At 38.2% G+C, this 23,690-nt stretch overlaps 1 protein-coding gene across 2 annotated transcripts in view; it reads left to right on the plus strand.

The window, feature by feature from the left end:
* Positions 1 to 850: 850 nt before the first annotated feature.
* The window catches only part of ALS2 (alsin Rho guanine nucleotide exchange factor ALS2), a 34,175-nt gene continuing 11,335 nt past the window's right edge, over positions 851 to 23,690 (plus strand). The window contains exons 1-19 of one of the 2 annotated variants that reach the window (XM_057375726.1): positions 851 to 1,047; positions 3,999 to 4,088; positions 5,986 to 6,140; positions 6,590 to 7,509; positions 9,796 to 10,156; positions 11,013 to 11,181; positions 11,649 to 11,745; positions 12,152 to 12,229; positions 13,208 to 13,384; positions 15,005 to 15,176; positions 15,567 to 15,747; positions 17,393 to 17,458; positions 19,908 to 20,070; positions 20,838 to 20,969; positions 21,206 to 21,334; positions 21,636 to 21,706; positions 22,065 to 22,131; positions 22,420 to 22,622; positions 22,767 to 22,832. In XM_057375726.1, coding sequence (XP_057231709.1) covers positions 4,069 to 4,088; positions 5,986 to 6,140; positions 6,590 to 7,509; positions 9,796 to 10,156; positions 11,013 to 11,181; positions 11,649 to 11,745; positions 12,152 to 12,229; positions 13,208 to 13,384; positions 15,005 to 15,176; positions 15,567 to 15,747; positions 17,393 to 17,458; positions 19,908 to 20,070; positions 20,838 to 20,969; positions 21,206 to 21,334; positions 21,636 to 21,706; positions 22,065 to 22,131; positions 22,420 to 22,622; positions 22,767 to 22,832 — 3,227 coding nt within the window. In that variant the 5' untranslated portion in view covers positions 851 to 1,047; positions 3,999 to 4,068. The remainder of the gene's footprint in view (positions 1,048 to 3,998; positions 4,089 to 5,985; positions 6,141 to 6,589; positions 7,510 to 9,795; positions 10,157 to 11,012; positions 11,182 to 11,648; positions 11,746 to 12,151; positions 12,230 to 13,207; positions 13,385 to 15,004; positions 15,177 to 15,566; positions 15,748 to 17,392; positions 17,459 to 19,907; positions 20,071 to 20,837; positions 20,970 to 21,205; positions 21,335 to 21,635; positions 21,707 to 22,064; positions 22,132 to 22,419; positions 22,623 to 22,766; positions 22,833 to 23,690) is intronic. The other variant, XM_057375727.1, reaches the window with a different exon arrangement.

Genomic DNA, 23,690 nt, shown 5'->3' on the forward strand with positions numbered 1-23,690 from the left:
CCGCGCCTGAGGGGAACCGCGCTCCATCCACCGCCGCACCCGCGCTGCGGGACCGGAGCGACGGGCGGCACCGGGCGGCACCGGGGACACACGGGACAGGCCCCGCGCCGCCCCCGGCTGCGCCTGGGGGCTTGGGGAGAGGCTGAACAGCGGCTCTGACAGACCCTGGGAGTCCCACTCTCACCGCGCTCTGATGAGCTGAGATATTGAGGTGTATTTCTGTAGGGTCTGAAAGGTGTCCTTCCTCTTGGTGGGAAGAGACCCCTGTGCTGTGAATAACATGCCTTCCATCTCTTTCCATTTGCGTTTGAAAGAAAGACMTGCTTGCTCAAGTAGTAAATGCAGTTTCAGCTTTTGAAGTGTATTGAGTGATGGTCCTACTGTGACTGCAGTATGGTGTACAGATGACATAGTATGCTGTCACTGTCACAGACCTCCTCTTCCAGAACCAAAATATTTTGGTGAGGCACCGGGGAGCAACCGGAGTGCTCGCAGATGATTTGTAGGTAATCGCTGCTGTTGTAGGGCAGCAGCTTATACAAACTAGCTATACTTACCATCTTTAGTTTCTGCAGCGTGAATTGTCTGTAGAAGGGGAAGCACCTGAGAATGTGCTAAATTAAAGTGTAATTTCAAAAGAAAAAGAGGCAGGAGGATGTTCTGAATTTTTTGAGTCTCATGTGAGTTTGGTAACTTTTAAATTATTAATTACATGCTGTAGGATATAATTTTCAGCTATGGGGTTTTTTTTTCCCCAACTTCTTTGCTGTTGTATTTTGCTACCGTCCATGCATTAACTGGAACTGACATTGAAAGCTTTGAGCTCTTAACCAGAACCAAGGTCGCTGCTGTCTTTTAGTAGCCAATTGCTGTGTTTTGTTCTGAGCAGATCTTAATTACACAATGTTAAAAGCAATGGTTAGTGCTCACCAAAACACAAGGGCTTCTTGAACTGGTCACACGTTGTATGTGTGTACCCCAGACTGGTGCTGRCAATTCTGTTTGGAATGAGGAAACTTGGAGATGACCTCTTCAGAACATGAGCAGGTAATTCTGTGTAACAAATGTGCAGTCTTGGTCCTGCAAGWTATTGCTAAATATGACACAACAAATTTATTAAAAACGTGTTTGGAAATACATAAGTAAACATGTCTGAAAGCTGTAAAAATATTTGCAGTGTTTATTGACTTAGCAGGTAAACAATCACGTGAGGCTCATGGGAGTTGTGGAGTTTCTGAAAGTCAATCATAACCAGCTATTGGTGTTCAGCATTGACTGTAAGGTTACTTTCATACCCTTCAAAATGGTCAGTGAAGACAATCCATGATAATGAAAGTAATGTTTACTCCACATCATTCCCAACCATGGYAGTTGTTACAGTGTGTTAGTGTTTGATTTCTGGAGAATTGGCCTTCAACTCTGTTAGTGGAAAGTATGACATCAGTGTCATGCCAGTGACCATCTGTCTGTAGCACAAATCCATTTCACAATTAGCACTCCTTGCTGCTTTCCTCTTGCAGCGTTAAAAAAAATGTGGAAAGTAAAAGTATAGGCAGAGCAGTGAAGGTGCTGGTATCAMACTGAGCTTCCATGCAGGAGTGTTACATTGTGCCTGGCTGCCAACCTCCAAGAATGTTATRTCTAATAATGATTCAGGTAATTTTAGTGGAAAGGAAATAATGTATGTGTAATGTAAAGATCAGCAAGGAAGATGGTATTTTCTRTTGGGAGGAAGGAACATACTGTTACTTTACTTAGTTTGTATCTGTGGAGTGAATGAAAGCTTGAACTGAACTTGTAAGTGRTTTCAAAATGTTTTATGAATGTCTCATCTGTGGAAAGAAAACAGTTTGACTCTCTTTTTTCCTTGTTTACCAAAAYGCATGGTAATGCAACCATACATGTGAGCTTCTGCAAAGAAAAGAAAATCTATCACTACCATCATATCATGCTCTTAGTTTCTAGTTCACTACTGTTGCAGTTTCTTAGTAATTATATAAATAGTTTTTCAATTTGGCCTTGAAGGGAGATCTTGCAAATCAGCTAATTGGATGCCTGGCTTTAACTTGGTTTTGTTATGATCAGAAGATTTTATGACAATTAAACACTTCTGCAGTTGAGGCTCATGAAAATGAAAAAAAATCTTTGAGTCCTTTAAATCCATAAATTYTGGAAGTCAAGCATTTTAAGCCTCAGTTCCTTTATATGCAGTGTAAATGATGTATTTGTTGATACTTCAATTACTCTATCAAAGCTTCCATCTCTGATTCAGTGATCCACTGGATCTTTTTATTTGAAGCTGGAGTCCTTCACAAAGGAGAAGTGCTAGCATTTTCAAGAGAATGAATTGTGGGGTTAGGTGATTTTGAGTAGGCTGAAGAAATACCTAAATGTACTTGCTCTGTGCAAGAACCTGTCAGGAAGTTAGGGTTCCAAAAATGTGCTTCCATTTTCCTTTGATGTTTCATCAGCACCTCTGCTACTGAAGCATTGCTTGACAGTTTCCTTATATTTGTGAGACTGCCTTTGTTAATATTTTAAAAGTTAACTTTTACAATTGAGGTTTTTTTTTTCTTTTGTAGTTGAGAAGGAGAGACTGTCTAGAAAGCAGTATGTTTCTGGTGGCAAGTGTGTGCTTATGTTCCTAGAAAGTATGCTCTGGTTTTTCTTTTTATTTTTTATTAGAGCAGGGTGCATATGACTTACCACAGTACTATGTTATCAAATCTTTATCTTTTTGAGGTCTGTTCYTTGCCAGCTCTGTAGCCCAAATCGCTCTTTTTAGTGATTGTTTTAGTTCCTTTATGTGAACAACTGGAAGTATTTGATGTGCCGTGTTGTTGTTTCTATCTGTAAAGGTCTCTTTGGTAATTCATTATTCAGAGCACTCCAGTGAAAGTGTTGGAGGTTTAGTTATTTATTTTAATTATTTATTGACTTGATGATTACTGTTTCCAAGTGTGCATTGAAACTTCTGTATGAGAGTTACAGGTCTCTTGTATTCAGGCTTGGCAGTAATTTTTTCTGTTTTCTGCATGCAAAAGCTTCCGACTACTTTTTCTGGGTCTTAAGACTTATACTAACTAGTTTGTTTTTTTACTTTGTTACAGTGGATATCAGACAGCAACTATAATAAAGCAAAAACTCTAAAGCATTTCTATATGAAACTTGGCTTGAGGAAATATGATTATACACGTGTTAATGTAACTAAAATTTTTAATACTTCATGTAGTAAGGCAGTAGATCCAGGGACATCACAATTCTTTTAATGCTTAAAAAAAAAGAGCCAAACGTATCATAAGAAACAAACATTAGCTGTAGCTTTGTTTTATTTCAAGACAAGTAATACAAAGGTGTCTTCATGAGGAGAGTGAACTTGCAAAATTCAAAATCTGAATGGATGAAATTTTAGCTAGAGCAGTCACTTTTTGTTCCTTGCCTTTTGTTCCATGGTTGTCTTATGTCTCTATAGGCGCTCTACTACCAGCTTGCATCATGAGGAAATGTTTTGAACTCTTGCTTGGCTTTCTGTATTTCTGCCCAGGCAGAACTGCACCTTCTAATGGTCTTGTGTGCTTTGGAATGCAGTTATGAATTCAGCTCCTGATCCTTTTCTGCTCATGCAAAAACTGTTCACTACAAATTTAGCTGAGTACTGAATTCTGTCTTATGACTGAAAATGAATCAATTTGGTGTTTCTTRAGAGGTATAATGAGAATTATATAGAGAGCTTGATGTAAATTTCTGCAGTTGAACGAGGTTTTGTTCATTCTGCCCTTACAATAGACCCAYTGTGAGATGAGTAGGTAGGACAAGTCTGGCTGTTTAGCTTCTGTCTGCCAACTCAGTGTGAGTGAACTAAATATAAATACTTGAACCATCCTAGTGGTGTGGAAATGCTTATTTATTTAATGCATGGCTAAAGATTTGGGGTTTTGGAGGGGGCATTGTTGTTTAATATTATTTGCAATTAAATAGCTGGGTTTTATGTTTTTCAGTTTGTGAAAATTATATTGTTCCTTTTGAAAGAGGAACAATTTGGTGGTGATGGAGTGCTGCCACTGACAGATGGACTCACAGGAAAGAAGGTGAGAATGAGCAGCCAGGTGAAACCACAGACTCCCTGAAATAGGCCAGCTCGTGATCATCCTGAAAAATTGATATCAGCATGCTCTTCATGTAACTTGTACTGAAACTTACACTGAAGGAAGATAATTAACTTAGCTTCAGTTGTGTCTGGAACACTGAAGTCACTATAACAGCAACTTCATTTTGATGTTGATTGTTGTAACTTGTGGAGCCATAGCCATAAACTACAGACTTGAAAGTAACATTCTCAAGTGAACAGTAAATCCTGTCTGGTACCTGCACCTGTAAATTTTGATTCTAGATCAGTAGCCTTGTAGACTGTTCTTTCAGTCCTTCTTGCTCTGAGATGCCTGATAGAGCTCCGATGTTTTCCTAATAAATCCTGTTATGTGAATGTCCAGATTTGTCCTACACTATTTTCTGAAGACTTATTAAATGGATAAAAGTGCAAATATGAAGCTTCAGRCTGAATTTAATGCACAGTATGTTGATGAAAACATTATTCTAATTTTGTGTTCTTTGGAACATCTGTGTAAAATCTGTGTTTTTATCTTAGGTGTAATATCCTTATATTGGTATTGAATTCTTAAGCCTTTTTTATTTCCTTGCCTATGTCTTACTTTTTTAATTTACTTCTACTCTAAACACAAGTCCTGTGTATTTGAAATACATAATGGACTCTGCATTTTAATTCTGTATTTGCTTTTTGGAATGAATGATTTATTTGAATTTTAGAAGAGTTCTAGACTGTCACCTCTTGAATTTTTTTTTCTGTTTTGTGGAAAAATAAAGATATTTGGAATGGGCAAAGGAGCTAAGAGAGATAATTTCATTTCTTAGTTATTCTCAACTTGAATATTTCAGAGGCACATTATATAAAGATGAAGTTCATCCTGTGCACCACTGTTAACAAAATATGTAGTTTAACAAATCCATAGTCTGCAGGAATAGGGCTACTTGCATTGGTTTTCCCCCAGTGTGGTGTATCAGAATAGCTTTTTCTTGGTTCAGTACAGGTTTGGAGTACATTTTATCTCTTGTGCCTTTTCTTCCAGACAAAGACTGTCACTCCATTAAAGCTTTTCTTGCTGTCTTAATGTATTTAATTTCACAAGTTCATGCCAAGCTACAAGAACTGATTTATGCAAGGAGTGAGTGACTTGACTGTTGTCAAATAAAGAGCTAAACCCACTTTCTTCTGACTAAATAAAAATCTAGTCTATATAAGGTTTTAAGGAAAGTTAAACATGGCTCTTAATTTAACTTTAAATGCCATCAGTCTATATTGRTGCTTTAAAGGAATTTTTGTATTTAAATCAAGGGATTCTACAAATTGTTARAACTGTGGGCTTGTTAAAATTCCAAGGAATTTGTTTGTGCTGACTTGGAGAATTTGCTGACTGAGTATTCAAACCACAGTGTGTCAAAGTGTTAAACCAGTTTTKGATAATTCCAGTGACTTCTGCAAGCCCTTATACTTAGATAGTATTTCAGGATTATTTTTTTTTATAGTTCATTTGATTTGAATGACTGGCTCATTTGAATATGAGAAACCCATTAAGAATTTAAAAAAGRAAAAAACCACAAACAAAACCTCATTTTTATCCCTAAAGGTAGAAATGAAAGTGTATAAAGGATGAGCTCTTACAGATGTAATGTTTTAAACACAATATTAATGGCAGCAATTTGTAGACGCTAAAGTACAAATGAGAGAAAAGCTAATGGTTTCAAACAGAAGATGCATTTTTTTTCATTTAAATACCCTTTAATTTACTTTTTGTTAATTTAAATACATTGTCTTGAAATTAAAACTAAGTAAGCCTTTCCTAAACAGGCATTACTGAACCRCAGAGAACTTCATGCTGATTGTGTTCCAATTTCCTCCACTCTTTGTAGCTCAGAAGAGGCAGAAGGAGCCAAAGAGAGAGGCCTGGTCTATGTTTGGAAGGCTGGTTCCTGCTCTGTAACTCCAGAAAGGCTTCCGGGCCTCAGTGGAAAGACAGTGTTACAGGCAGCCCTTGGAATCCATCATGGGTTACTTCTGACTGAAGGTAATGAATACCTTGATTGTAACGATCTGAGGCAATAACAATCTTCAGTTATTGGCAAGTTTTATTCTTTTAGAAGTGATACTAGATCTGTGTTTGGAAAGAGAGCCCTATAYTTTGTGCTCTTCATACACATTTGTATGTCCTTAGTATGCTTTTAAATTAGAAAGGACCAACAAATACACTTAACTTCCTTGACTTGAGTATAATAGTTTAGCAGAAAAAACATTACTTAAACAGTGCATGCATGCACAGGGTAACATTAATGTGACCAGCAAAAACAGCAACAACCAGAAGCCTTCTTTTATCAATAGCCATAGTTTTGCTGAGCCTGCAGTAAGCTAGGAATTGATAGCAGTTTGTCTGAAGCAGTCTTCAAACTTTTGTATTGGTTTAACAGTTGGGTTTATGCTCACACTAGAATTTGTTTTTCCTTTTTCCCTGCTTCCCAGGTGGAGAGGTCTACAGTTTTGGAAAACTGCCCTGGAAACTGGGACCTGAGGAGTCATGTGTTAACAGTCCTATCTTAGAAAATACATTGCTTGGTCATCGCATTATTACAGTGGCAGCCGGCAGCTTCCATAATGGAGCCGTGACAGAGAGTGGTGTGGTGTACATGTGGGGGGACAATTCTGCTGGCCAGTGCGCAGTCGCTAATCAGCCCTGTGTGCCAGAGCCCCAGCTTGTCAGTATCTGTGATTCTGAAACCAGCCCTCTBTTATCAGTAAGGATTTTGCARCTGGCATGTGGAGAGGARCACACRCTGGCACTATCGCTGAGCAGAGAGATATGGGCCTGGGGGAGCGGCTGCCAGCTTGGTCTCATAACAACAACTTTCCCAGTGACAAAACCGCAGAAGGTAGAGCACCTGGCAGGACGYGTTGTGCTCCAGATTGCTTGTGGAGCCTACCACAGCCTGGCTCTGGTACAATGTCTCCCTGTGCAGGAAATGAAGCCTATCCCAGAGAGATGCAATCACTGCAGTCAGCCTCTCATTACCATGACGGACAAGGAAGATCATGTAATCATTTCAGATAGTCACTGCTGCCCACTGGGTGTAGCACTGTCTGATAACCAACCAGAAGACAATGTTTTCTGTCCCTCATCGGATATCCCCACAGGAAAAAGTGCAACAGCTGGCCAAAGTGAAGATTGTCAGAAACCTCTTGTGGAGCAACATAGGTTTGGTGGTTTAGAGTCTGATGGACCAAGTGGCCTTTCCAGCAACAGTGGACGGGAAGATAGTGGAATTTCTAGTTCAGCAAATACTCCGTTCTCTAACAAAAAAGAAGTGAAAGAGTACTTAATCGGTTTGTCAGATCACTCATTAAATGAGAGCCTGAATAAAAACACCTGTACAGAACCTGAACAGGTTGGTAYCTAATCATTAGTTCATAATTTGCTGTAACTCCTCTTGGATATGTGATAACATTACTCTTTTTACAAAGGAAAAGCTTAGTTTAATGTAGCTATGGTGTTTCAGTAGTTTTCCAGTGGTTTTTTTGCTGTGATGGTTCTCAGTTTCTAAGTGGAGGAGTTTTTTTTGTCCTCCATCATTGTTCTGTTGTGAGTCTTCATTGGGGACAGCCTTGATAGTGCTGTAGTCTCTCCTCTTCATGGTCTGCAGTACCAGAACCATTTAAGCCAATTTCCATTCTTTCTTTCCTCATGCATGGGTTTCCATTTGTGTGAGGCAGTAAGCTGGTACTCGTCTGATTTGCCTTTGAGGTGAAACTTTAATTTCTGTACCTGGAACAAATCCCTCACCAATCTGTCTTATTTCTCAATCAGTTAAAAATTCTGGATTGCRAATTGCTAAAAGGGTTGACCAAAAGGTTTCTAATGTTAATAATGTAGGAGTGGCATAAACTCATGAAAAGGGAAGGGAGAGGTAAGTCCTACTCTGTGGTGTGGAAAATTATTCAGAAAGGATGTTTTGWTGCTATAGCAGAACAGTCTCATTTCTTAGTAAGCATCTGAAAATACTTGACATGAAGGTTCAGGAGCTGGTTTTTGCTCCCTAGCAAAATACTTTTTCTGTTTTTTTCGAGAGGAAAAAAAACTGTAATTAGGGGCAAAGGGAAAAAGATAGAACCCAAACTAATCCAGAATCTTGCAGCAGAATCTGGCAATCCTTACCAAACTTCTGTCCTGTGAGGAAACCTGCCACTCTGTGACATAATTTTCAAAATTGACAGTGGAATTATGAACATTCCTTTTGTCATTTAAAGTGTTGTGCAGACATTCATTTATTTTTGTAATAGTTGCAGTAAGACATTCTCCACAGTGATTCTGGGAAATAAGTTTCACAGTACCTAAAAAATGGTTGATTTTTATTCTCACCTCTGATTGCAACAAGTTTTGAAACCTGTTCAGTAATTTGGTAGTTCAGCAAGTTATGCTTTCTTACTCTCAGGAAAACTTACTTTGGAGAAATTAACATTGTGTAAATRCATTTGTTCTTTCTTTTGGTTTTGCTAATACAAATGCATTTTAGCAGATTGGGCACCTCAGACTTTTGCAAGAACTCCACCATTGGGAAATAGCTGAGACACATAGTTTCATGCTCCCTTTCTCAACTCCTTGTTCCTGGAATATTTCCAGACCACTGTTTTCCTTGCACAGTTTCAGGAATCAAGACTGGAATTGATTCAGTCAATCTTACACAACTGAGCATACATGTGAAGAGCAGAGATTATGTCTAATGTAATATTTCAGCATTAGTAAAATCCTTCATTTCTCTTTGCTTTCCTACACAAATCAAGTTCTCTTTCCTGTATTGCTAGGTATTTCTTTTAGAAATAGGAATTAAGTAAATAGAACCAATYCCAATCCTTTAGCCTAAGCTTTAAAGAGGTCAAAGATTGCTTTTATTTTGACAGAAAAAAATGAGGTGTAATATTTGTAATAATAAACTGTTTTCCACAGTATATTAGATGGGAAAATGGGACTTTGTTGTCTTTGTGTTAGTATTCAAACTATTTGTCAGAGATAATTTTGTGCATTATTTTTTTATTTGGTGAGTCAGCTGATTGATATTGTAGGTAATGGTGTGCTGGGACTAATAATTACCTTCAGTCAGTTAGTTCCTAGTATGACTTGATGATTATTAACTAAGATTTATATGGATACAACAATGTTATAAGGGGACAGCCCAGACTGGTTTTAAGATAGGCCTTGTGGAATGAATCCGTGAATTGCTGTTTTCCTTTTATCATAATGAGGGGAGAACTTGTCTCTCTGTGAATAGAGTATGTTCACTGATGCACTTTCCTTGGGCTCAAAGAAGTTGGTAATAAGCTTAAAATTATGTCCCTTTTTATATTTGTTTGCAAATATTTTTTTTTTTAATTAAAAAATGCCAGACCTACAGCCTCTTGTAGATGAGCAACAAGACAAGTGCGACAGACAAAGCCCAGTCCATTTAGAAATTATGCTTGGTCCTACCTTTAAAAAAGTGATTCAGAGCAATAGATGTACACCTAAGCATAAACCCATATATAATTTATATTATATACAGTTAAAATATATATATAATTTACACTAAACATAATGTGGTGCTCAGTACACCCCATGGTTTGAACAGTGAATGCATATTGTCATCCTCCTGTTCAGTGCTTGTCTGCTCTAATAGTTTCCAATTTTCCTTTGGTTTTAGCCATCTCAAGAGGAACAGCTCGGTGCTTGTATCCCTGGCCCTCCAGGTAGCAGCACATCCACRCTGAACAGCCTGGTGGCCTCCTGTGCCTCAGCAGTTGGGGTGAGAGTCGCTGCTACATACGAGGCTGGAGCCTTGTCCCTGAAGAAAGTCATGAACTTTTATGGCACATCTTCAACTGAGCCGGGAGCTCAGTCGGGCAGCAGATCCCCAGGGCCCGAAGCGCTGAAAGACAGTCGAGAAGAGCAGGTCAGGCTGGAGTCCATGCAGGGGAAAAAGAGTTCCAGTTTAGTAGATATTAGAGAAGAGGAGTCTGAAGGTGGGAGTCGAAGGCTTTCCCTGCCTGGCTTGTTGTCACAAGGTAAGAAAACATGTTGGGGAAAAAACACTGGAAAATGTATAAAAATGTGGAGGTKTCTAAGTGAAAAAACCCCAAACATTTATTAAACACAARTCTAATGATCTAGCAAAAGTGTTTRTGAATTCTAAACTGTATYTTAGGATTTGAAAGTAGTGCAGAGAGTGAAGGCTAGCAGTTACTGCATTAAGAAAACCAAAAGCAGAGTGGGCTTACAAATAGTCTTTTGTGTTAAATTAAGGTAAAGTGAGCATGTTGGAGGAGTCATATTGCCAAATGATGCTAAAGTATCTTTCATGTTAGTTCTGTARCAGATAAAAATCTGTGTGGCCTGTAATCCCCACTGCACTGAGCTCGGGGAGATGTAAGTATTCCAGTTCCCACTGCTGAACTTCAAAGTTAATGACCTTCTTCCCTCATAGATYTTAGTGTTGTTAATTGCTCTGAATGTGTATATGGCCTAGTTCTATATTGATTTTGTATTTGAGGGGAGTTTTTAGGAAGTATTGAAATCTTCTGTTCACAGCAAGGATATATTTTCTTTCAAAACACTTTCTTTAATGTATAGTTTGTTTTGGTTCATTTGCTTCATTATAGCTGCATAGTTCTCATATGTCTGTTATCCTTTAGCTGCTGGTAAAAACCACTCGATAGCGATTTAGATTTAGCAACGTTGTTACTTCTGTGTATCCATAACCTCTTGTCTTACGTGTTAGCCTTTGTTCTCAAGCTTGAGTCAAGAGTTTGAGAAGGTTTTGATCACTTACTATTAAGTAGTGYTGTTACTGTGTATCACACAATCTGAGTGATGCAATTACCAAAATGATTAGCAAGTTTTCTAATCTTGGCCTTTGTTCAGTTTCCCCAAGGCTCTTACGGAAGGTAGGAAGGGCAAAAATGAGGACTGTGGCWCTGACTCCAACCTACAGTGGTGAAGCTGATGCTCTTTTACCCTCTCTAAGAACAGAAGTGTGGAGCTGGGGGAAAGGGAAGGAAGGACAGCTGGGACATGGTGATGTTCTGCCAAGGTGGGATTTCTTTGATAAAGGYTTTTTTTATTCACTAGATTGCTAGAAAATTTTGAGTATTGAACTGCCTCAAATTCTCAAATTTAAACGTCTGCCATGCATTGTGTTCTTGTTCTTTTAAATGTTGTGACCTAAGTTTCTCCAAGTAACATGTTTTRTGCTGTATTGCTACTGAGCATCAATCAATTATGACTTCTCTCCTTGTAATCAGTTAGAGTTTTGGTGATGTTTTGACTTTGTCCAAATTGGAATGAGGTCTGTCATTAACTTTTGCCCTTCCTGACCATTTTGACTAAGTTGGTTTGTTGTCAGAAGACTCCATATATCTTCGTTTTTTTCTAATTTGTTTTGGGGAATAAAATAAAACTTCAAGTGTTTCTTCCATTAAGAGTGCCTCTGATAATATTTTTTCTTTTCCCCCTCTTCTGCCCCTCTTCCCTTGGCTTATGGCTTCTGGGGATTGACAGGCTTCAGCCATTGTGTGTGAAAAGCCTTGATGGTAGGGAAGTGATTCACCTTTCTGCTGGTGGCCATCATTCCTTAGCACTCACTGCCAAATCCCAGGTACAAATGATTGTTGCCATTTATTGTTTAGTTATGGCATAATTGTCATGTTTAGTCTTTTYTAGTTTTTGTTTCTTTTGCTTCTAAACTTTTGTTCCCATTTGTGGGAAGCAGCATGGTAGTAGTGTGCAGTCTAAATTCTATTTCTGCCCAAGTTCTGCATGTACCAACAACATTATGTTTAAAGATTGCTGTGACTTGATTTAATGCATTCCATTTCTGAATGTGAGAAGACAATCTGAGAGCATAGGAAGACAGTGAAAATTATAAGGAATTGCTTCTTGGTGCACAAATCCTATATCCTTGACTTGTGTGTGTTTGCACACTTGATGTGTTGTACTGTCACAGTTCAGTATGTCTTCATGTATATGGATTTACTTTCTGATGTTTAGCACTCTTCTTGCAGGTGTATTCATGGGGCAGTAATACTTCTGGCCAGCTTGGTCACTTGAACTCCCCAACAACCGTCCCTCGTCTTGCAAAGGTACTTTTGTTTCCTATAGTTTTTTTTGTTGGTTTTTTTTTTTTCTTTCAGTTGAGGGTCTCTTCTTGTACAAGTGAGTGCAGAGTAATTTCTGAGAATGACCTGTTCACAGATTTGTGTGCTATTTAGTAAGAGAGYCCTTGATTTTCTTTGGCTTATGCTGTGAAATGATCTTTAGATGAGCTTATGAAAATCTACCCAAKAAATCCTTTACACAGACTTCTGCTGGTTTTTGTCCACAGTGTAGTTCTAAAACTGAGAAATGTGACTGATTGTGTATCTTCTTATCAGATTGCACTTTTACCGTGTATTGGTTTCTCCAATATTGATTTTGCAGAGCTGAAACTTCTGAATACTTTGGAACACTGTTTTTATTCCAAACAATTGCTTCTAGCATTTTTAGCTTGGCTAAAGATTGACCATATTTGTTGCTTGTTTCCACATTTCCAGAGCWTTGCAATGTTTTTGCAGTGGGTTTTCTGTTTGTTTTGAAACTTCTCATCACATTGAGTGAATAGCAAAATAACAATTTTTGGGTTAGACCACAGCCTTTGCCATGTTTTTTGGTGCTCATCTTAATGAAAAACTGGCTGCAAAATTTTCCTGCTTAGGGCTTATGCAAATGAATGTTTAGCAGATTAACTTGTCTCCAAAATTTGTATAGATYTCCCAGTTAAATGTAGGATGGAGGRAGTGTTCCAACTTCAATCAAGCTCACTTGATGCCCATTTAAAAAATAAAACTGGTATCATTGAAAGGCAAAAAAATCATCCATTAGAAAGAAAGCTGAAAGAAAGAGTTTTTAATATAAGTGCAAGGAGTTTATTTGTTTTGAGACACTAAAGTTGAAAAATCACCAGTTATTGGAATAGGTTATCTCAGCAGGTATTATGTACATGTGTGACTGGAAGAGTTAAGTACTTTTCTTTCCTTCCATCTTTGGGTGATGGTTTCTAATGTCTTCCTCCTGAATTTTAGGTTTGTGGTGATGGTGTTTGGACCACAGCAGCAGGACTGGATTATTCCCTCTTCTTAGCAGATGAGAAAGACTTCCAACCTGGATTATATTACAGTGGCCAGGAGACATCAACAGAAAACAATTTGAATGAAAATAGCTGTAATAAGAGTCCAGTTTTATTACTAGCATGTAGTAAGGTGAGTGTTATTTCCTTTAAGTCAGTAGAGGTCATACTGGTGCTCTTTGSAAATAGCACAGTGCTGGTGGCTCAATGAGCTTTGAGGGTGTCAAGCCACCTAACTGGTTCCTAATAGTCAAATGAGGASCACAGTGGATGGAGGGCAGAGAGGAAGCCCAATTAGTATTTTTCTCTCCCCTGCCTGTTTCTTGGCCTTCTCCTCTGTTTSAGGGACAAGGAGTGTTTCCAGTATGTTTAATCCATTTCTTTTCCATGGCTGCTGTACTCTTACACTGTGCTCCATTTCACCAGTCTTTGTATTCATTCTTCACTGCTGTTGTCTTCACTTTCCTGTTGTCTCTCAATTGACTGAGGCCACTGGCTGCTCTGTTCTTTTACTCCATTCCAATATTATGCCTCTTGTTTGTGACTGGGCAGAAGGTCCTGTGAGTCTGCACCATTTCCTTCCCTGCCTTCCCTTTCACGTCAGTGTAAAGGCAACGGGGAATCTGAGCAAAAGTGTGCATTTGATATTAATGGGAGACAGGAGGTGCCCCTACCCATTTTTTTTTTTTATGGATCTGAATCTCATTTGTGCCTTAAGGTTGGCATGAGGTAGTGGTGTGTACTCTGACTGCACGTCCTCTTCCAAGTTGTTTGTGTATGGTTTCAGACCAGCATTAGTTTAAGGTGACAAAAAGGAAATAGTGAGGGTAGACAGTGTCTCTGCCTCAGCTCCTCTGAGCATCCCTAAAGTGAGCAGAATAGCAGTTTGGGAAGTGTTTTGRGGAGGGACAGAGGTTTAGACACTGGGTCTGTGTGCAGGCAGACACATACACCTGTATTCCTTCTGTAAGATTGTTGCTAGCCTTTCCCTCCCTTCTAAGAGTGACCAGTAGGCTGTTGTATATCAGAATTGGCCTGTGGGTTACTTGTTGAGCAACTTTGGCTCAGTGYTTCAAAGGAATCCTCTATTTAGCAACCAAGGAAATAAAAGTAGAGCTCAAACTGAATTAATCTGTGGCATTGCATGTGAACCCAAATTATTGAGGAACCTCAATGCATCAGTGGCATTTGTGCTGACCTTAGAGAAGAATTTTGCTTTGAATTACTGTGGAAAGCAAATGCCTACTGTTAGTAATAGTRCAGTGTCAGTAAATTGGACTGTTCAGAGAACAGTCATAATTCTAATAAAGCCTTGTTCTTCTCTCTTCGTTTTTAATAGAAGAAACAGCTGACATAATTATGCTGTTTAATAACTTTTAAATAACTGATTATTTAGTAAGTAATTGTTGATATAAGCATGTCGCAGTTCTGAACGTGACTGAACTTAAGGTCAGTCTCTTAAACATGGAATGGTTGTATGAGCCACCTTAAAAGGTGSTCTATGTATTGTCTTTAGGGTACTTCAGAGTCAGGAAAATGAACAGCAGTGGCTATAAATGTATCTTCAACCTTTGTCATTCTTGTATGAAGCTAGTATTGAATGGGTTGTTTGTCACTGAAGGTAATTAATACTTATTATCACTTAGTGCTCCTAAAAATATGCTTATTTCTGTTGCTCTATTTTTAAATTTGAGTGTAAAAAKAAAAATATTAAAACTRCTGTTTTTTWYTTTTCTCTTTTCTAYTCTTTCAGATAGGGTACATAAGCAATGTGATAGCTGGTGGTGACAACTGTCTGGCCTTAGTAGACAAAAACGTAATGGGATATATTGCCAGTTTGCATGAGTTGGCTGCTACTGAGAGAAGGTTTTATGTCAAACTGAGYGAGATCAAATCTCAGGTTCTTAGACCTCTTTTAGGTTTAGGTAAGACCTTCTTTTAAWGTTTTCTTTGATATTGTTTCCTCTGTGTTCCACAACGAATTCCATCAGGCAAAATTTAAAAGTAATAATATATTTTCAGGATAAAGATATGGTCTTTCTTTTGCCCCTGTTTGGATGAAGAGGTGCAAGACATTTGCATTTTGACAGTTTATATTCTGTTAGTATTTTCACTTTGCTGATTGTTTCACCTGAAATATCCTTATTATTTGAGCTCTATTTAGTCTAAAACTGTTGAATTTCTGACTGTGGAAAATGTAGCTGAGAGGTGAAAGTGCTGATAAAACATCTAAACAGCACCAAGTTGTGATTCTCTCTGTTAATGGGTGCTGCTCTTTTATAAGGTAAGCTAAATTGCTTTCTGGTCTGTTGCAGATAATTTGGGCAATGCAAATACAATCCAGTTGTTGCAGGAAATGGCAAGCAGGTTCAGCAAGCTGTGCTATCTCATTGGTCAACATGGAGCTTCTTTAAGTAGCTTTCTTCATGGAGTGAAAGAAGCCAGGAGCTTGGCCATCCTGAAGCATTCCAGTCTCTTTTTGGATAGTTACACTGAGCAAGTATCCAATTCCCTCTCATCTTGAGTCTCTGCAGGCTTAATCTACTGACTGCAACAAGCCCTGAGTTAAGGGAAAGTAGGTGATAAGGAAAGCTACATAACTTGTATTGTTGTGATTTAGAAATGCATGGAGAGTTTTATACGAATGGATTCATTTTGTAGTGAGATGTATTTCTGAGTCTTCATCAGTGGAGCACATGGACAGCATCAGCTTCCCTTATGTAAAACTCTGGCTACAGACTCTTTGGCTGCTGCCTGTAAGCCTAAATATTAGTTACTTATTGAAGATCTTGTAGTATAATATAATAGAATTACCATGGCTAGGCTTGGTATAACCTTAGGGGGTTTATAGTGGTTGCAAAATGCTTTTTCAGTAGTCATTAACTAAAAATTGTTTCCCAGAAGAAAGTTCTTCTGTCCTCATACCTGCTAAATAGCTGGCATTGTGCCTGTCACCCAAAAGCTGGAGCTGCTTTAGTGCTCAGAATTAAGTCTGGATTTTTTATTGTTTTTATGGGCTGAATACTTTTGGGAGAGAAGGTCTATGCCATCACCCTGTTTCCTGTCCTTTCCCTCAGTAACTTGTAGTTCCTGGACAATTYTATTTAAATGTAGCAGAAGTTTCATCATAYTTARTACCTACATGTTTTKGGGAAAAATAATGGCTTAACAGAGWGGCTAAAARTATCATATCTGAATGTAGCCTTGGTTACYGGATATCTGAAGATATCTATGGAAATGAAATTTCAAGATTATCAACTTCACTTGTTAAGCAGTAGCATTTTGAATGGACAGCTAGTTACACTGTTTTTGAACACAAGCACAAGGTAACATTTTTGCTGGGTCAGTGATGAACTTGCGCTGTATCACCATAAAAGAAACGTTCATCTCTGTTTATCATATAGATTGTTTGTAATTGTAAATATGCAATTGCTCAGTTTTTAGTCTTTAATCTGAATTTTTCTTGTAACCTGGATTTTCAGAATTGRGTCTCATCCATCAGAATAGAAGGTTTTAATTTCTTCTTTGTCAAAGACTGAAATACCTGATCTCTATTCTYATTACTGCTTGTTTTCTCTTTCTCTTTGCTCCCTGTTGCTTACATGTTTTTATGTGTATGGCATCAGAACTTCAGCATRATGCTGTGAGCATCTTTCAAGGATCAGTCAGGCAATATAAGTATAATCTGTTAAATGGGCTAAGCAGAGACCTCTTCCCTTATAGAAAGGTGTTTCCATTTTTTTTGTTTTTATGGTGATGAGGAGAAGTCATAGGTAGAATGTTGAATAGTAGGAAAAGAGAAAATTCCTATTTTGTATTTTCTACTTTGACTATAATTAGAAGTTAGCAGTACTAAATGGGTGAAGCAGGTGGTCTATGCCATATAAATTTGAGAGAAACAAAATTAAAGTAAGCCCTCTGCTAATGGCAGCAAAAATATGGACTAGTAATGCATGTTTAGTGCTGTGTGTGGAAATGAATGCCAAGTGTTCAGTAATACTGAGTGTTTCTCAAGGACTGTATAACTTGTATAGTAAAAGATACTACAGATATAATTTTAAACTGTTGGACATTACAACAGTTGCTACTTTCAGGGATGTTTTGATTTTGTAACTGAAGATCTTTTTCTTCCCTATATTAGGTATTGTACTTCAGTAACAAACTTCCTCGTAATGGGAGGATTTATGCTCCTTGCAAAGCCAGCAATGTAAGCAAACCTTTAGAWTTTTTTGGACATTTTTGTCAATTAGCAAAGAACTGTAAAGAATGGAATGTGTATGTGTGTAGTAATGACCATTACTTCAGAGACTCGGCCTCAGCATACTTGAGTACACTAGCTGCTTTTCTTTCAGACAAAGAGACAGTTGCCTCTTTTCAACTGTGATAAAAATTTAGGTTAAAATGCTGCTGAGTTCAGTTACTTCATCTTGAAGGTGGAGAAAAGAGGAAGAAAGCATTATTGGAAGTTCCTTCAAAGAAACATAAAGAGTTCAGATGAAGATTTTTTTTGGAAAGCTTAGTTAAATGTTCATCATTATTCAGTATTAGTGTTTGTTCTTTCAAACATTGTCAAGAAAATACAGAAGAAGATTAGCTAGAGTAAATAATGTAAATTCACTTTCATTTAAATTCTTTATGTTTATGGACATGTTTTAAAATGATACAAAAATAACATTTCTGCATGTGCATCGTCTGTGCCTCTCAAGGCTTTTTCACTCTATTTCATGCACAGATACTTGTAAATGTGAGGAAGGAGTTATATTTAAGTTATATATTAAGGAGTTATATTTAAGTACATTTGAGGTTTCTAGATCATTAAGTTTTTTTCTCATTTCAATAGTAATTTTGTCTAGGGAATAAAGTAATGACACTGGATCTTTCACCCTAGTGCTTTGAAAAAGTTCTTGTATTGCCCTGAGGGTAATTTTTAATTTGTCTGTGGAACTGATACCTTTCTTTCCCAAATTCTGTAATTTGGGAGTAATTCTGTTACCATCATTTACACTGCATTCAAAGTGCTCCATAAATGTTAACGGAAGTTCTAGGAAATGCAGGTACCTAGGACTAAGAATATTCTGCACTTCAGGACCAGTGCCAAAGTCTAAATAAAGAATCCCCCTGCAGAGAGAATCTTTTTTCCTTGGTCAGGAATTTTTAGGTTGACACAGAGGAAATCTTAATTTGAGTATAAGTGTTTATAATTCATTCTGAACTCACTCATGCTGACTTCCTCACATCAGTTGTCACTGTTGGATGTCACAGCTTCTCCTACTGCAACCAGGGTCTCATTAGGTGAAAAACCTTCAGGGAGGTGATGTCTTGCAAGTTTTGTCCCGCTCCTTTCAAAGGGAAGTTAAGAATATCTTTGCTGATAATGATGAATTTCCCCCCACTCCTTCCCTGAGGGATATACTGTCTTAAGTAAATGGTTGRTAGTGTCAGCCTATCTTTTATGTAAGTTCTGCAGCATGAATGCTTTAAATGTAGTCCTGACTTGAAAAAAAGTGCCAGCTTCAATGAAAGTCTCCATAGTTAGGAGGTTTTTGAGCATGTTCTCTAAAAAGAGTGGACAAGCTGTACTGAGTGTTGTCTGTTAGTGTCTGATGCTTTTCAACAGAGAAACCTCCATGTGAGGGTATCAAAACACTTAAAAATAGCAAGCTGTCCAGGGGCATAAATTTAAAATTAAGAAATAAAGTCTTCTCTCTWAAGAAGACTTTATTCCTAAGGCTTGTTCTTTAAAAATAATAGATTTTTAAAGTATCATTAGCAAATGTGGACAAGGTACATTATTTTGATGTGTGAGATGGCATCTCACTAATCATGTAGCAATCTTAGGGAGCCTGCTGTGAACTCTGATCTCTTTTGCTCACCTGATTCTCACAGCTTGTGGTTTAAATGCTTCCCAGCTGYATGTGTTTCAGTGCACCTGTGGTATGTAGCAGCAAAAGTGAGCACAACAGATACCACGAAGGACAGGGAAAAATAGGCTTGCTTTCCTTTTAATRAAGCAATCCCTGTGTGCTAATGTACTGTCTTCACAATCATTTCCCTCTTCTTCTCTGGTCTAGATTAGTTCTCCCTCTTGGAAATCAAACTGAGGGTTGAACAGATTTTCTGCCTTTCTTTGAGGTAGGATGTAATTTTTGTAGTTAGGGGAAGAACTGGTCGGTTGAATTTGCCTTCAACAACAGCGGGGGGAAGAAATTATTTCAACATATTTAGGAAAGTGCATTAGAGCAAAGTTAAGATTCTTCCAGGCCTTGTATGAATCAACAGTTAGAAACTTACTACTCTAAAAGCAGTGGGGAAGTCTTTGCWCCTATTTGTTCTTCACTAATCAAGTGATAAAAAGGAAAGAGTCAATTGGTTACACTCCRAGTGGTCAATATAGTCAGCTTTCTTCAACCAGTTTGATGACTGGGCATATAAAATTAGAGGTAAAAAACAAGTCCTGCATTGCAGTTTTAGCTAGGTGTCTTTACTTCCTCAAATAAATTGTGAATAGATGAATAAGCAGCATGCATTTGTCCTTATAATTTTTATTGGTTTATGATCATCCAAAAAGGAGCAATGTGKTCTCATTTACATCACTGATGTCTTGCTGTCTTTTTTCTTCTCTCCTCCCTCTGTTTTGCAATGGTCCAATCATTTAGAGACTTCTTGAGTAGAAACCAGGAGCTGTTACAGAAACTGTCTGAGAAGAGTGAGGAGAACCTCCAACTAGTGGAARTTTTGAATGCTCTGTTTTTCATGCCATTTGGACGACTTCATAATTATGCCAGAACTTTGCTAAAGCTTGCCACGTGTTTTGAAGTGGTAGGATGGCTTTTTTATCTATATTTCAATAAATACACACATAAGACTTAAAGCGTGGAAGTAACTGTGATGCAAATGCCAGATAATTAGAAACAGTTTATTCTTCAGAGGAGCTACCTCAGACTTGCATTTGCTGCAGGGGAGATCTTGTAGATTTATTTAAACAATCTTACCTCACACCTGCACAGATCACATGACAGGTAGAAACTTGTTACCTGGCTGGAGCTTGTTTGTGTGCCTGAATGCTTAATAGCAAATATATTGTTTGATGTTTGCCTGTTACTTTTCTGTTTTATCTGGCATCATTGCTGTAGCTACCCATGGCTGTAATAGTCTACTGAAAACACTACATATATGTTAGGTAGACTTTTACTACCCATTTAGATGTATATAATTGCTTTGTTTTGAAATAAAAGATTAGTAGATAGAAACAGCAACTGCTTGTATGTTTAACCCAATATAATAATTTCAAATATTGTTCCTGCAGTTATGAGCACTGTTTCTGGTATAGCTTGTTGAGTTGCAAGAAGGTAATTGTGTATTAATCATCCTCCTTGTAAAATTCAGGGATCTTCTTGTGATTTTTAAAAACTTTCAGTGCACCAACAAACGTGACCAAGAAAATAAGTTRGTCTGCTCTGTTTATTACCCAGACCAACTGTGATGCACTTAGTGGTGATWTAATAAAAGGAGCAGTTGTACTGCAGCTTAGTTTGTGATGTTGGTACAGAAATGCCCTCAGCTCTGTTTTACCTTGTGGCCTACAGGCATCTCCAGAATACCAGAAGCTGCAAGATTCTAGTTCATGTTATGAGAGCCTTGCTGTCCATCTTAGCAGAAAAATGAAAGAAGCAGAATACACCCTTGGCTTCTGGAAGACCTTTCCAGGGAAGATGACGGTATGGTGACAGTTGCCAGTCCATTAGCAGCTTGAATCTCTTGCTCTTAGTGCCAGTGTCTATTACTGGTGTTGCTGTCCCAGTTGCTCTTCTTGTTTTTCCAATTGGTCTTGCAGAACTCCTTGCTTTAGAAAGATTGCTTTAGAAAGATTGCTTTAGAAAGACTTAAGCATCAACCTTAAGTGCCAGTCAGTGAGAAGTGAGATTCTGTGCTGTTGTTTCTAACCCATGTTTAGGACTCCTTGCGGAAGCCGGAGCGTCGTTTGATCTGTGAGAGCAGCAATCGGGGGTTGTCCTTACAGCACGCAGGAAGGTTCTCAGTAAACTGGTTCATCCTCTTCAACGATGCTCTGGTGCATGCTCAGGTAAGCCAGCTTGTAGCCTTTGCTCTGCTTCAAACAGCATTATATGTTTTTTGTACAGTGACATTTTTGCAGCATAAAAATGAATCTGAAATTATGTGCCTTTTTAACATTTGATTGATGTTGCCTAGTGGCTGGTGTGGTTTCTGTTGTCTGTTTCTGGGAACAGGGTGGTAGAAGGAGTATGTAAGGCTCAGTTTTTCTTAGTCTTCAAAGAAAGGAAGAAAAGAAACCATTCAGAAAAAAAATGGGGCAGGGTTAATGGATCGATAACTGATGTTGTTTCCCTGCTCCTTTCCTACAGTTCTCAACACACCATATCTTTCCCTTGTCCACACTGTGGGTAGAAGCTCTTTCAGAAGAAACTGGTAATGTGTGAGTATTCTTGCTTGTGATGCTGAAATAGTCAGATATTTTAGGAGAGATGATGAGCATTTTGTAACCAATTATGGTGAACTTCGAGTGGAATAGGATGATTGCCGCCATGTCCATTCTTTTTTCTTGTTCCAGAAAATGGTGTATTTCTGTGTCTTAAAAAAAGTTGTGTAAACATCAGAAAAAATAAGGTGGTCAAGAGGGAAGCAAGTCTTCTTTCTTGCTGCTTCTTTTTATTTTTAACTTAAAGGGAATGTTAGCTGCAGTAGGGGAGAGAAGACAGAAAATATTGATGCTATAAGAAATCTTGGTTTTTGAAATGGAGTTTCATAGATTAAAATACTTCTCCCCCATGTAGGAACGGGTTGAAAATTACAACACCAGAAGAACAGTTTGTTCTTGTTTCTTCAACACCGCAGGAGAAGGTGGGCATATCTACAAATTTGGCACAGCTTCAGTGATATGAATGAGGCTTTCTCCCCTGCTGTGAAACCAAACTGAGARAAGGATTGCCTGAATATTCCCCAAGAACGAAGTCTCTCTGCAGCTGGGTGGGCAGGCTGGCTGCACACTGTGCCTGAGGGTAGCAGTGCTCCAGTGCACAGCACTTTGCTGAGCASTGCCAGGGGTATGACTGTGCTTTTGCTGTAAAGGTGAGTCAGTGCAAAGACAGRTGTTGGCTAAATTCTGTCGTGAATAATTTTCTGTTTCAGACCAAATGGTTGAGGGCAATAAGCCAAGCAGTGGATCAGGCCCTTAAAGGGACTTCTGACATGATTTTGTAYGGAGCTGGTGGGAACATACCAAGACAGGAACCTCCTATTTCTCGCAGTGCCAAATACACCTTCTACAAAGACCCTCGATTCAAGGATGCTGTTTATGATGGGAGGTGGCTTTCAGGAAAACCCCATGGCAGGTAAAAGCATTGGAATGGAGTGGCTGAAACCAAAATCAGGTGGTTGCTGTAACAATAAGTAGGCTCATTCATAGAAATTAGTTGGGAAGTTCAAAGTGAACTGATTATCTTATATATTTTTGTGGTTTATTATTTTTTTTCCAGAGGGATCCTAAAATGGGCWGATGGACGAATGTACTCTGGAACTTTCCGAACTGGGCTGGAGGATGGGTAAGGTATTCTCACTGCTTGTGGAGCCAGGCAAGAAATACTTTTTGTTGCAGAACAAAACCTTTTTAATTATAGGTTTTACAGTGAATCTTACTGAACTTTCTTACAACACAGTGATATACCTTCTCTARTGTTTTCTTTGCTATATTTCTGGTRGAGCAAAGGTTTAGTAATTTAGCRAAGAGMCAAAATCTTGAAYTGAGATGTCAGGGTTTGGGTGRAAACTAATGAGAGTATGTTATCTTAATGATGAAGATAACTGGTACAGAGGAGACTGAAAGCAGGCTGAATGGAAGTTCTGGACATTAKCAAGTTATGTGGTGAAACCAATAAAACCACTTGAAAGTAACTTAATGTGTTACACAGCATTGAATTAATCTGTGGCTTTTATCRCTAAGAATCTGCTTAGAGCACTGTTTTAGCTGAAAGATTAATTTATTTCCAAAGGCATTTTTATATGCATCTTGTGAGCAGACATGTCTGTAYTGGGCAGGATAAAAATATATGAGGAGTCCTATTGACCTCCAGGCCTATTTTCAAAGTATTGGGTTAGAGGGGAAACTGAAATGGGATCTGGCTGCAGATCACTTTTTAAAATTCTTCTTGGCTCTTGGTATAATGTCAAACTACAGAACCAGGTTAGAGCTTTGATCATTTTTAACTAAGTGTAACTAATCCTGAAGATTTTAGGGTTGTTTGAGATGGAAATGTTGCAAACAAACCCCAACCAGAAATAGATGGATTAGTATTTATCTGTAATTGCTGAAATGATCAAATGTGTATACTTGTATTTCAGCACATGTGTTACAGTCTGAGCATTTAACAGTAGTGTCTCGTTAGGGTGGACATGCTCTCAGG

The sequence above is a fragment of the Malurus melanocephalus genome, unplaced genomic scaffold (assembly GCF_030028575.1).
Source record: "Malurus melanocephalus ecotype Western Australia unplaced genomic scaffold, MMel_1.1 scaffold_257, whole genome shotgun sequence".
NCBI classification, from domain to species: Eukaryota; Metazoa; Chordata; class Aves; order Passeriformes; family Maluridae; genus Malurus; species Malurus melanocephalus.